This window comes from Carcharodon carcharias, chromosome 2 (genome assembly GCF_017639515.1).
Source record: "Carcharodon carcharias isolate sCarCar2 chromosome 2, sCarCar2.pri, whole genome shotgun sequence".
NCBI classification, from domain to species: Eukaryota; Metazoa; Chordata; class Chondrichthyes; order Lamniformes; family Lamnidae; genus Carcharodon; species Carcharodon carcharias.
In genome coordinates this window covers 171,974,018-171,987,531 of record NC_054468.1, presented here as the reverse complement: position 1 = coordinate 171,987,531, position 13,514 = coordinate 171,974,018, and the positions used below count along the sequence as shown (strand labels likewise).

At 40.4% G+C, this 13,514-nt stretch overlaps 1 protein-coding gene across 2 annotated transcripts in view; it reads right to left on the bottom strand.

The window, feature by feature from the left end:
• Window positions 1–12,239, bottom strand: part of LOC121275395 (polyribonucleotide nucleotidyltransferase 1, mitochondrial) — a 94,121-nt gene extending 81,882 nt beyond the window's left edge. For both annotated transcript variants that reach the window (XM_041182951.1, XM_041182952.1), the window contains exons 1-2: window positions 12,016–12,239; window positions 523–583 (exon numbers count right to left, since the gene is read on the bottom strand). In XM_041182951.1, the coding sequence (XP_041038885.1) occupies window positions 523–583; window positions 12,016–12,221 (267 nt within the window). In that variant the 5' untranslated portion in view covers window positions 12,222–12,239. The remainder of the gene's footprint in view (window positions 1–522; window positions 584–12,015) is intronic.
• Window positions 12,240–13,514: the final 1,275 nt, after the last annotated feature.

Below are 13,514 nucleotides of genomic sequence, written 5' to 3'. Positions count from 1 at the left end.
AGGGAGAAGGGAATGGATGGTTACAATGATAGATTTAGATAAGAAAAGATGGGAGGAAGCTCAAGTGGAACATAAACACTGGCATTGACAGGTTAGTCCGAATGCTTGTTACTGTCCTGTATATCCTATGCAAGTTGCAGAATACTGCGTAGGAAGTCTAAAATAACGTAGTAGAGGGGATGAGTTACTCTTGGTCATTTGGCAGTCAGAAATTGTTAATATAACATACTTGGAACCTTTTCCAAAGTTACATTTTCCTTCAATTTCTCCCCACTCCCTAAATTCATAGTTTGAACTGTTCAATAGATGAAGTAGTTTCCAAATGTTCACTTTCTTTTTGAAACATGGAGGCAATTGTACAAACTGTCATGATAGTTCCCAGTTAAAAAACAAAATTCACCTCAAATCAACTAAACATAACCGGAAATGTCTACAGGATATGAAAATTTCAATGCTACAATTCCGTACTGGTCAGGGACAAATTAATTTAACTTTATGTGGAAATTCTAAAGAGTAGCTTACCTGCACCATAGCACATCCATCTGCAAATCTGGCAAGTTTCCCTGTGGAGATTTCAAGCTTTCTGTTGTAACAAAAGGATGAAAAACAGTAAACAAAGCAGTATTTATCTTTAGTATATTACAAAATTAATTGGGATAACCTTTATGCCAAGGAAACTTCTCACTTATTCTCATTAAACAAAAGGCAAGTATAGGGATAAATCATTGAGCTTTACTGTTTGCTTTAACCGGTGTAAAACCAAATATAAAAGTTAATTTCTAAAATTCAATGACTGTTTTTCTTACTTGAAAATAAAAATTAAGAATTCTTGCTTCTGGTGAGAAGCTGGGCAAGAGAGCTGTTGCCTGACTTCTGGAACTATCCACTAAAAGTTGCATAAGCAAGGCAGAAAATGAAACGCTGACCAACTTCACATTTCTCTTTTTGGGAATAGTACAGACGGCTGCTCAGTGCTCCTTGCTCTCTGGCTACGATTAAGGACTCAATTTGGAGAAACATAGATGCAAACACATTTCCATATTACAAAGAACTGGAACATTGAATCTGCCCCCCAATTTATTTTCCCACCTTTAAGTTCAGCAAAATTTCCTAGGTGTCTGCAAAGGTAATTGTTCTCGAATTATATTCGGGATTAGTTTTTCATCTCCGTGTCAGGAAGATATAATGTTATTGGAATTTATTGTAAAACAGTGGTATCTTTGTCTATATGTGTCTGTGTGCGTGAGAGAGACTTAATTCGATTAAAGGCAGCTGGTCTGAAGGCTTTGATGTATGAGTAGATAAGCTAAATTTGAAATTTTAAGTAGATAAACTTGGGGGAAGTTTAGAATGTAAGGTGTCAAAGAACATTTGCATTTTTAAATAAACCAGACTAGATGGTTTTCAAGGGAGGGGGTGGGGGGGGGATGTGTCACTTAGCCAGATGAAGTTCAGAAAGAGTGCGTTTATTTTGCCCAAAGATTACTTGTAAAATTGGTACTATGATAAGTTTTTATGATCAGGGAGGTAAAGTCCAAAGACATAGTGAAACAATGGGAATTTGCAGTTAAAGGGAAAAATACGTATAAAGGGGAGAAGGCTGTCTGTAAAGACAGGAATTTTAAGATCTAACAAGTGAGAAAAGCCTTCAGCATCTACACGTCAAGCTGCTCTCTACAACGAACTGAAGTTAAGTAAACTCACTTTGAATTGGATTGTTCAGGGTATCAGGTTTCTTTGTCTGGGTCTTTTAAATTGGTGTGTCTTGCTGTTGCCTAATGGAGGTGTAACTGGGAGTCAGATTAATTAGAGAATTCTGAAGATATTATAGCAGTAATTTGTAGACATTAATAAAATGTTTAATCTAGCTTTGTAAAGATCTATACAGCTTGGCGGTCTTATTACTACTGAATTCAAAGCCTGTATCTCGATTGCAAAAAATTGCAAAAGTAGTTGTGACAGTTGTCTCAAGGTTACCTCTGGGATTTGAACAACTCAGCATTTACTATCGGCTGTGCTATACAAACATCTCACCTCCTTGTCCAAAAGCACAAATTGACATCCAATAGTCATCCTTGATGCGAGCTTGTTGAGTGGACATTGGAAGGTTCTTCAATTGTGGGAATATCACACAGCCAAATCTAACCTGGAGCTATCAGTACAGATGCACTTTCCAATCTATGACATTGAACAGAAATCAGGAATGGAAATGCTGATATATGCCCACCCCTTAGATGATAAGGCCAGTTACTGCACTCCTGCCACCACCCGGGCTGAGATCTGCTTACTCAAAAGAAACTAGGTATTGACACAAAGGCAAAATACTGTGGATGCTGGAAATTGGAAATAAAAAAAATGCTGGAAATGCTCAGCAAGTCACACAGCATCTGTAGAGGGAAATGGAGTTAATGTTTCAGCTCAAAATGACATTTCATCAGAGTGGATAAGCTAGGTGTTGAACGGGGTCTTCCAGCTCTATATGGCTCAGTGAAATTAGGTCTATCTGATGTCTGAGTGTGTATATTCAATAATGGTGTTGCACTGAGCCACTAGGGAGGCCTTTCAGAATATTTATCCAATGTATCCTAACATTACATATATTATGCATATTAGTGTACATTATTATTTTGACCATGATTACTAAAAGCACTTTAAAGTCCTGGAGATGCAGTTAAGTTTTATACATTGTACTGAATTATTTATTTAAACTAGCTTCTAATAATCTTGAACAAAGCTCTTTGGCTAGGAACTCAAAGGAGAAAATTGCTGGTTTAGGCTCAATAGGTTCAGGCTACACCTGAACCATGCTGGGATCAGTGCCCACAACTAGGAAAGTAGAGAGGGTTTCAAACTAAATAGTGGAGGAAAGGGATAAAATTTGGGAAGATGTGTTAAATCAAAGAGCAGAGAAAGTTAAGAGAGAAAGGTATTAATGTGGGAAATGATAAGCAGTCCATGACAGGAAGGGGCAGAGAGTATAAATTTAAGATTTAATAGGAGAATATACTAGAGGTTACAAAAAAAGGACAAAACTAAGGGTTCTGTATCTGAATGCATTTGAAACAAAACAGATGAACTGATAGTACTAATAGAAATAAATAAGTACAATCTGGTAGCCATTACAGAGACATGGCTGCAGAATGACATAGAATGGGGTCTGAATATTGAAGGGTACATGATATTTAGGAAGGGCAGGAAGCTAGGAAAAGGTGGAGGGGTGGCTCTCCTAATTGAGGATAGTATTAGTACAATGAAGAGGGATGGCCTAAGTTCAGGAATTCAGGATGTAGAAGCTGTTTGGGTAGGGATGAGAAATGATAAAGGCAATAAGTCACTTGGAGGAGTGGTCTACTAACTAGGCCCCTAACAGTATCCATATGTTCAAACAGGGTATATATGGGGAAATAGCAGGAGCTTGTCAGACAAGTACAGCAATAATCATGGTGGATTTTAAACTGCATGTAGATTGGAAAATCAGATGGGCAAAGATAGCCTAGATGAGGAATTCATAGAATGTTTTTGGAATAGCTTTTTAGAACAGCATGTTCTGGTGCCAACCAGAGAGCCGACTTTACTAGAGTCGGTATTGTGCAACAAAATAGGATTAATGAATGAAGCCCTAGGTAGCAGCAATCATAATATGATTGAATTGCACAGTTTGAGGGAGAGAAGAGTGGGTCTAAGACTAGTATTTTAAACTTAAATAAGGGCAATTATGAGGCCATGAAAACAGAGCTAGCTAAAGTGAACTGGCAAATTAGGTTAAGGGATAGGGCCATAGAGATGCAGTGGCAGACATTTAAGGGGTTATTTCAGAAGACACTGAATAGATACGTTGCAATGAGAAAGAAAAATTCCAAGGGGAGGTTAACTAAAAAAGTAAAAAATAGTATCAAATTTAAAGAAAAAGCATACAATTGCACAAAGGTAGGTGGCAGGTCAGAAGATTGGACAGAATATAAAGAAAAGCAAAGCATGACTAAAATACTGATAAGGAAAGAAAAATGACAGTACGAGAGAAAGCTAGCTAGAAATATAAAGACAGATAGTAAAAGTCTCTATAGATATTTTTAAAAAGTTAACAAAGTGAGCATTTGTCCTATAGATCGTGAGTCAGGGGAATTAATGATGGAAAATAAGGAGATGGCAGATGAATTTAACTGGCATTTTGCATCTGCCTTCACTACACAGGGTACAAGCAACATCCCAGAAATAGTTGTAAACCAGGAAATGGAAAGGAGGGAAGAATTCAAGAAAATTACATTCATCAGGGAAGTGGCAGCGAGCAAGGAGATAGTTGATTTTAATTTTCCAAAATTCCCTAGATTCAGTGAAGGTTCCATTAGGTTGGAAAATAGTAAATGTAACTCCTTTATTCAAAAAGGGAGACAGAAAACAGGAAACTACAGGCCAGTTAGCTTAACATCGGTCATAGGGAAAATGTTAGAAACCATTATTAAAGATGTTATACCAGGGCGCTAAGGAAAATTCAAGGCAATCAGGCAGAGTCAACATGGTTTTGGGAAAAGGAAATTATGTTTAACCAATTTATTGGAGTTCTTTGAAGAAGTATCATTTATTGTGGATAAAGGGGAACTAGTGGACGTACTGTGCTTAGATTTCCAGAAGGCAATTGATAGCGTGCCACATCAAAGATTATTGGTAAAAATAAAAGCTGAAGTACAGAGGATAATATGTTGGCATGGATAGAAGATTGGCTAGCGAACAGGAAACAGTGGGTAGGCATAAATGGGTCTTTTTCTGGTAGACAAGATGTAATGAGTGGTTTGTCATAAGGGATCAATGCTGGGGCCTCAACTTTTTACAATTTATATAAATGACTTGGATGAAGAGACACAGGTACGGTTGCTAAATGTGCTGATGACACAAAGATAGGTAGGGAAGTAAGATGTGAAGAGGACATAAGGAGGCTACAAAGGGATATTGATAGGTTAAGTGACAAGATCTGGCAAATGGAGTATAATGTGGGAAAATGTGAAATTATCCATTTTGGTAGGAAAAATTAAGAAGCATATATTCTAAACAGTGAGAGATTGCAAAGCTCTGAGCTGCAGAGGGGTCTAGGTGTTCTAGTGCTTGAATCACAAAAGGTTAGTTTGCAGGTACAGCAAATAATTAGGAAAGCGAATAGAATGTTATTGTTTATTGTGAGGGGAATTCAACGCAAAAGTAGGGAGGTTATGCTTCAGTTACATAGGGCATGGTGAGACCACGTCTGTACTGTGTACAATATTGGTTCCTTATTTAAGGAAGGGTGTAAATGTACTGGAAGCTGTTAAGAGAAGGTTTGCTAGACTAACAGCTGGAATGGATGGGTTGCCTCATGAGGAAAGGTTAGACAGGCTAGGCTTGTATCCGCTGGCGTTTAGAAGAGTAAGAGGCAACTTGACTAAAACATATAAGATCCTGAGCGATCTTGACAAGGTGGATGTGAAGAGAATGTCTCCTCTAATGGGAGGATCTAGAACTAGGGGGGGGGGTCACTGTTCAAAAATAAGGGGTCACCCATTTAAGACAGAGATGAGGAGAATTTTTTTCTGAGATTCTTGAGTCTTTGGAACTGTCTCTCTCAAAAAGCAGTGGAAGCAGAGTCTTTGAATATTTTTTAAGGCAGCAGTAGATAGATTCTTGATAAGCAAGTTCACAATTCTAAAATAAAAAATTGTATCTTTTTGTTTTCCCTCATGAATCCCATTCATAACATCAGCACAGGAGGTGGCCAGTGGGCCCATTGTGCCTGTGCTTGGCTCTTTGGTAGAGTTACTTAATGAGTCCACTCCTCTGTTTTCCCCACAGCCCTGCAAACTCTTACACTTCAAGTATTTATATAATTCCTTTTTGAAAATTATGATGGAATCTGCTTCCACCACCCTTTCAGGAAGTACTTTCCATGCCTTAACAACTTGCTATGTAAAATATAAGTTTCCGCAAGTTGCCACAGGTTTGTTTGCTTATCACTTTAAATCCTTTGTGCTACTGGAAACAGAGTCTCCTTATTTACTTAGGATTGTGAACACCTCTATTAAAACTCCTCTTAACCTCCTCTGCTCTAAGAATAATTTGCCTGTTAAAGAAATCTTCAACATTAATGAATTTCTATTGGAATAAGTTTTTAGAGAAGATACAGGAAAAGATTTACAAGAATGGTCCAGGAATGAGGTTAAATGAAATGTGGTTAGATGAAAAAGGATGGGAGCAAGCTCAGCTATACTGTACATTTTAGGTAATCAGTTTTTTACTCTTGTACTTAAATGCTGTTATTTATAAAACCCAAATGCTGTTGGTGTAAATGATTTTTATCTAACCTGTGACTCTTTAAATATTTGAACCCCCCCCCTCCAAAAAAAGGGCATGATGTCAAAGTTTGCAGAAGACACAAAAAGACCAGTTTCTTCGGTCTCTCCACATAACTGAAGTCTCTCAGCCATGGTACCATCCTAGTAAAATGCTTCTACTCCCTCTGCAAGGCTTTGGTATCTTTCCTAAAGTGCATTGTCCAAAACTGAACACAATACTCCAGCTAAGAATGAAACAGTAATTTATAAAATTTTAGCATAACTTCTTTGTTTTTGTACTGTATGCCTCTATTAATCAGGCCAAGAATGCAATATTTTTCTTTATAAAAACAGCCACATTAACGAATCCTGCCACCTTCAAAGATTTGTGTACATACACCCCAGGTCTCTCTGCTCCTGCATGCCCTTTAATATTGTGCCATTGATACATATTGTCGGTCCTCATTCTTCATAACAAAATCCATCACTTCATACTTTGGAACATTAAATTTAATCTGTCATGTGTCTCCCTATGTCCCCCTCAGGTCTGTTACTATCCTCTTCATTGCTTACTACATTTCTGGATTTTGTGTCTTCTGCAAACTTTGACATCATGCCCTGTACAGCCATGCCAGAAATCGTGATACCCACCTGCGGTTGGTTGTAACTGGAGCATTTAATCCTACATTTATAATTTTATTTGGATACTTTGTGCTTCAATAATATATTCATGCTATAGTCAGTATTCCTATCATTGCTATTAATTTGTGGCTGGCAGATTTAATGAGAGCGCATTTCAAATGGAGTCACTTGCTGATAGGTTAACTTAATTGACATCAACCGAGGGGGCTACATGTGAAGGTCAAGTTTAGCAGCTCTTGGATGAAAAGGGAATTAAATTATAGTTCCTAAAAGTATGTTTCAAAACCACTGTATATGTTGAGAGAGGGAAAGTATTTGAAATTTGAAAGAACATCTCTCCTCAACAAATACTTGCTCCTTTAAATGACAGCTGTGTTCCTTTAGAAATATGTTCCTTATTATACATTCACAGTAAAGTTCTGAACTTTTCAAGCTGGCAAGCTAGGGTCAAAAATTTAGGGTCAAAACTGGCAATAAGTGATAGCCTTGTCATGAACAATCAAAAAACAAGTCAATTATTTGGATATATAGCTTGAAGGAATGGTGTCCAAATTTGCAGATAATACTAAAATAGGAAGCATTGTAATTAATTCCGAGGATGTCAATGGCAATACAGTATTTATTACCCAGTCATATTGCCCTTAGGGAGGTGGTGGTGAGCCACGATCTTGAACTAGGCGGTCCATGTGGTGTAGGCACACCCATAGTGCTATAATGGAGAGAGTTCCAGCATTTTGATCTAATAATGATTAAGGAACAGTGGTGTTATATTTCCAAGTCTGGATGATGTGTGGCTTAGAGTATGAGGTGATGTACTGGGGCAGGATAAACAAGGCATGGGAATACACGATGAATGGTAGGATACTGGGAGATATCGAGGATTAGAGGGACCTGGGCGTGCATGTGCACCGGTCTCTTAAGGTAGCGGGACAGGTAGATAAGGTGGTTAAGAAGGCATATGGGATACTTATATTCTATGCCTTGGCTAATAAAGACAAGAGCAGGGAGGTTATGCTGGAACTGTATAAAATGCTGGCTAGGCCACAGCTAGAGTATTGTGTGCAATTCTGGAATCCACATTATAGGAAGGATGTGATTGCACTGGAGAGAGAGTGCAGAGGAGATTTACCAGGATGTTGCCTGGGCTAGTTATGAGGACAGATTGGATAGACTGGGGTTATTTTCCCTAGAGCAGAGGAGATTGAGGGGGGACATGATTGAGGTGTATAAAATTATGAGGGGCATAGATAGGGTAGACAGGAGTGAACTTTTCTTCTTGGTGGAGGGATCAATAACCAGGGGGCATAGATTTAAGGTAAGGGGCAGGAGGTTTAGAGGGGACCTGAGGAAGAATCTTTCACCCAGAGGGTGGTGGGAATCTGGAACTCACTGCTTGAAAGGGTGGTAGAGGCAGAAACCCACATAACATTTAAGAAGTATTTGATTGTGCACTTGTGATGCCATGGCACACAATCCTATGGGCCTCATGCTGGAAAATGGGATTAGAATAGTTAGGTACTTGTTTGGCTGGCACAGACTCGATGGGCCGAAGGGTCTTTTTCTGTGCGGTAGACCTCTATGACACTAACATGTAAGTGATGGTGTTCCCATAAGCCTGCTGCTCTTGATCTCTAGGTGGTAAAAGTCCACAGGTTTGGAAGATGCTATCAAAGGAGCTTTGGGAAGTTGTTGCAGTACACACTATTGCCATGGTACACCGTGGTAGAGGAAATGAATGTTTAAAATGATTGATGGGCAACCAATCAATGGGGCTGCTTTATCCTGAAATGGTACAGATTATTTTTTTTTGAGTATCATGGAGCTGCAGTTATTCTAGCAAGTGGGGAGTATTCCATCACACTCCTGACTTGTAGGTGGTGGGCAGGCTTTGTGGCATTGCATAATTCCCAGTCTCTGACCTGTTCTTGTAGCCACAGTAGTTATGTGGCTGGTTCAGTTAAGTTTCTGGAAATAGTAACCCCTCAGGATGTGGATAGTGTGGGCAAGGAGAGTTCAGTGGTGGTAACGCTGTTGAATGTAAAGGGCGATTTTCTTGGAGATGTGACACTTGTTTGGCGCAAATGTTACTTGCCATTTATCAGTCCAAGCCTGATTGGTGTCCAAGTCTTGCTGTATGTGGGCACGGACTGTTTCAGTGTCCGAGGAGTTGTGTATGGTACTGAACACTGCAATAATTAGCGGACATCCCTACTTTGATCCTATGGAGGGATGGTCATTAATGAAGCAGCTGAAGGTGGTTGGGCCTAGAACAACATACAGAGCAACTTACTGGTTGGTCTCCAACACCACCACCATCTTCCTTTGTGCAAGGTATGACTCCAACTGGAGGAGAGTTTTTGCCTCGATTCCCATTGACTTAAATTTTGCTGCGGCTCCTTGATGCCACACTCAGTCAAATACTGCCTTGATGTCAAGGACAGTCACTCTCACCTCAACTCTGATATTCAGATTTTTAAATCTGTTTGGATTGTAATGAGGTCTGCAGCTAAGTGGCTCTAGTGGAACACAAACTGAGCATTGACGGTAGGTTATTGCTGTGTCTTCCGTCTGGATCGAGGGTGATTTGCTTTCACTCCAGTTTGCTGAGTTCTTAAGAGGTTGATAAGCAGGGATCAAAATAACGTTTTTTTTTGGAGGGCTCTTTTTGAAATTTTCTTGAGGGCGATTTTTTGATTTTAGGGGCTCTTTCCCCCCCTATTCTCATTAATTCCATTATTAGTTGATGCAATCATGTACCATCTGCACTGGCGTTGAATTTTTTGGAGGGTTTCCTTCTTTAAATAGAAACGATAGCACAAACACCAAAACAGAGAGGCTCTATAGCAGTGCATCCAATCTCAAGCCAAGGATTAATCAGATCAAAAGAGTGTACTAACCATGCATCAATGCTACTGCCCATTCTGGATTACCCTCAAGAGGTTGGTGTTGAGCCACCTTCTTGAACATAACTGAGTGCCTTGCTAGGCCATTTCAAATGGCAGTAAAGAACCAACCACATTGATGTGGGCTTGGAATCACATATAGGCCAGACCAGGTGACGATAATTTCTTTAAAGATCCTTAGTGCATCAGTTTTTTTAAAAAAAAATTAATTAGATGAGTTCCCTTTTGGGAAGGCAATTCCTGTCTTCTGATCATTCATTCAGATATCTTGATTACTAGCTGAGCAAGATAACCACTCCCCAGCTTGAACTGAATTAGTGTCAAACATAAAAGTATCTTAGCACAATTCTGTCTTTATATGTCCTGATATCCACTTATTTCAATGCCTCACATCAGGACCCAGGAGCCATTTGCTCTTCAGTGCTCTTCCCAAACAGGGCTGCATTCACACAGCAAACGAGAGTCAGCATGAGATGATTCTGACATCTATTACAGTGCAAGGTGTAGCGTGAGGCTGAGCTGACACACACAAAAAAAACAGTAGCAGTCTAAGTAAATGGATAAAGGAGGTAAATGGTTTAAAGAATATGAACCACTTGTATCCCAGATTAACAGTTTGGAAGCAATGGGGCTGACAGCTTTGAGATACTTCCCTGATTGGGACTGTGATGTGGGTGTTTTACTCACACATGCTTTTAACCTTCATGGCAATTCTGTTTTCCTCCTCCCTGGCTCCAGCTCAGGGCAGCCGAGAGTGCTGTGATGTCACCATGGGCCTCATGCATGCGCCTGTCATGTTCTGTCACTTGCACAACAGGCTTCTTGGGGGCTTTTGAGGGTGAATATGTCCACCACCCCCATGTGTTTTGAACCTGACTGATAAGTCCACTGCATGATCTGCAGACTCTGCCACATGAATTGTCTGAAGACTGGCCTCTCTGATGCTGAAGACCTAAGGAGGAAGCGGAGATGGATCATCCACTCAGCACTTCTGGCTGAAGGTGTGAGCAAATGCTTCAGCCTTATCACTGGCACTTAATTGCTGGGCTTCCCCCATCATTGAGGATGAGAATGTTTGTGGAGCCCGTCCTCCTCCTGTTAGTTCCTTAACTGTCTACATCAGAGAGCCTGGAATGTTCAGTAATTGATTATGTTCAAGATAGAGGTTGGTAGATTCTTGGGCACTGAGTGAATTAAGGAATATGCAGGAAGGTACAGTTGAGGTAGAAAATTAGCATCTTGCTGAATGGTGGAACAGACTTGAAGTGCCAAGTGATCTACTCCTGCTATTTCTTTTATGTTCTAAGTACAGAATATAAAAATTAAAATTTAATTGCACATTTAAATAAAACTGTAGCTGAGAATACTGTTTGCAGTTTTGGGCTCTGCATTGGAAGAAGGATATTGAGGCATTAGAGAGCATACAAGCGCAACTCATTCATATGTAGCCTAACATGAGGAATTACAAATATGAAAGAAGTTTTACAAATATAAACTGTTTTCATTCAAGAAGATTAAGAGTGCAGTGGTTTGATGGGTGTTTAAAATTACTAAAGAGTACAAAGATCCTTCAGCACAAAATCAAATGAAAAAAAGCTAACTAACTATCTCAACCCCCAAATACTATGTACCTTTGGTTTCAGCCTCATCAACCTCTTTGCCAGCCCATTCAGGCCAAGGTCAGCATCCACTCAACCCTCAGTAGCCTTTCTACCCCACATCCATTCAGTTTACCATTTTCTCATTCTTAGAACATTGCTCAGCCACTTTTCCCCTCAATTGCCAAAATACTAAATCATATTTCAATCAGAATAGGCATCCAAATGCCCAATTTCACACCCAAGTTCCACATGCTGATCACCTCTGACTTTTCCAAACCAGACACTAGCTTCCTTTCCTAGAAAACAAGAATGTAATATCCAGCCATGGAGTTGGCCACTGCAGTGATCCTTGCAGTTGGGCATCCCCCAACACTGTTCATTCACGAGCCTGTTCCATCAGTTCTTGCTCGGCTCCATGCACCCGCTTCGCCTATTAATACATCCCCTTGGGGTCTTTAGTCATGTAAGCGGTGGCTGTCCTGAACAGGTTCGTCCCTGTGCCTCACACTGGCCACTCTGTTACACTGAAGCACCGGACTTTCCCAGCCGGCCTGACACACCGGACTAGCTCACCTGCTACCCAGATCCACAGAAGCGCGGCCCCGGACCGCGTTGCTGGTCCACAAATGCGTTCGTCTCAGCGGCTGCCATCCCGGCCCCAGTCGCGTGCCCGACATCCACAGTGACGCACTCCTGAGCGTGGACACTCTCCGGGGTGACGAGCTACAGAATCTGCGGAACATCAGCAACTTCATGATCCCAACACAGGGCGCCGCCATGACACACACCTCCCTATAAACTCGCCTCCTATTGGCTCGCTCACTCCCAATGAAACTCTGGTAACGCCTCCCAGTCCTCACTCTTTCATTTTCTCCTTTCTCTTTTAGTTTATTTCTTTTGTATTTTTCCCGAGACGTTCTTCGAAATGCTAAAATGCAACTTTCAGTTTTTAATTTAGAACAATATTGCTGCTGTGTATATTCACTCCCCATTATATTGATTGTATCGATACTGTACTGAGTTGTAAAACACTTTCAGGATTAGTGATTCAGGCAGAAACTGTCAACATTCAAGATTTGATTTGGTTAAGAGGACGAAGGAAAATGGGGAAATGAAATAAAAACAGAATGCTGGAAATACTCAGCAGGTCAGGCAGCATCTGTGGAGAGAAAGTTAACGTTTCTTTGACAACTTTTCATCAGAACTGGAACTGAAAGAATCTGCCTACACAGATAAGTGTATTAAATAGGGTTAGAATTGTTTCCTCGCATGGAGGGTAAATACCGAATGAACTGTTTCTTTGCTGTACCTTCTATGGATTATTACGTTTTCGTATTTCTATATAATCAGGGCTTGAGTAATTGACATATTTTTCGCCTTGGGGTTGGGGGTAGTGGGGGTTGGAACCTTCTGCATGACCACTGGAACTTACCGGCCGGCAGTGTTGCCAATTTACTTCCTTCTGTTTGAAAATAACTCATCAGCAGTTATACCATAGCTGGCAAAAATAAAAATATGGAGTTAGATCCCCTCTTTCTAAGATTTAACTGAGCCCTGCTTTGCACCAGTTGTACTATCAACCAATTTAGAGGCTGACTTGCCCAACAAGTGATCACAGAATCTCAGAATCTTAACGGCACAGAAGGAGGCCATTCGGCCCATCGTAGCCACACCGGCTCTCCAAATGAGCATCGTGACCTAGTGCCATTGCCCTGCCTTTTCCCTGTACCCCTGCACCTTGTTTCTATTCAAATAATCATCTATGCCCTCTTGAATACCTCAGTTGAACCTGCCTCCATCACGCTTCCAGGCAGTGCATTCCAGACCCAAACGACTCGTGGTGTGAAAAAGCTTTTTCTCACGTCGCGGTTTGCTTATTTTTAAATCACTTTCAATCTGTGCCATCTCGTTCTTGATCCTTCTTTGAGTGCGAACAGCTTCTCTTTATCTACTCTGTCCAGCCCCCTCATGAATTTTAAAACTTCTATCAAGTCTCCTCCCAGCCTTCTCCTCTCCAAGGAAAACAGTCCCAACTTCTCCAATCTACTCTCATAGCTGAAGTTTCTCATCTC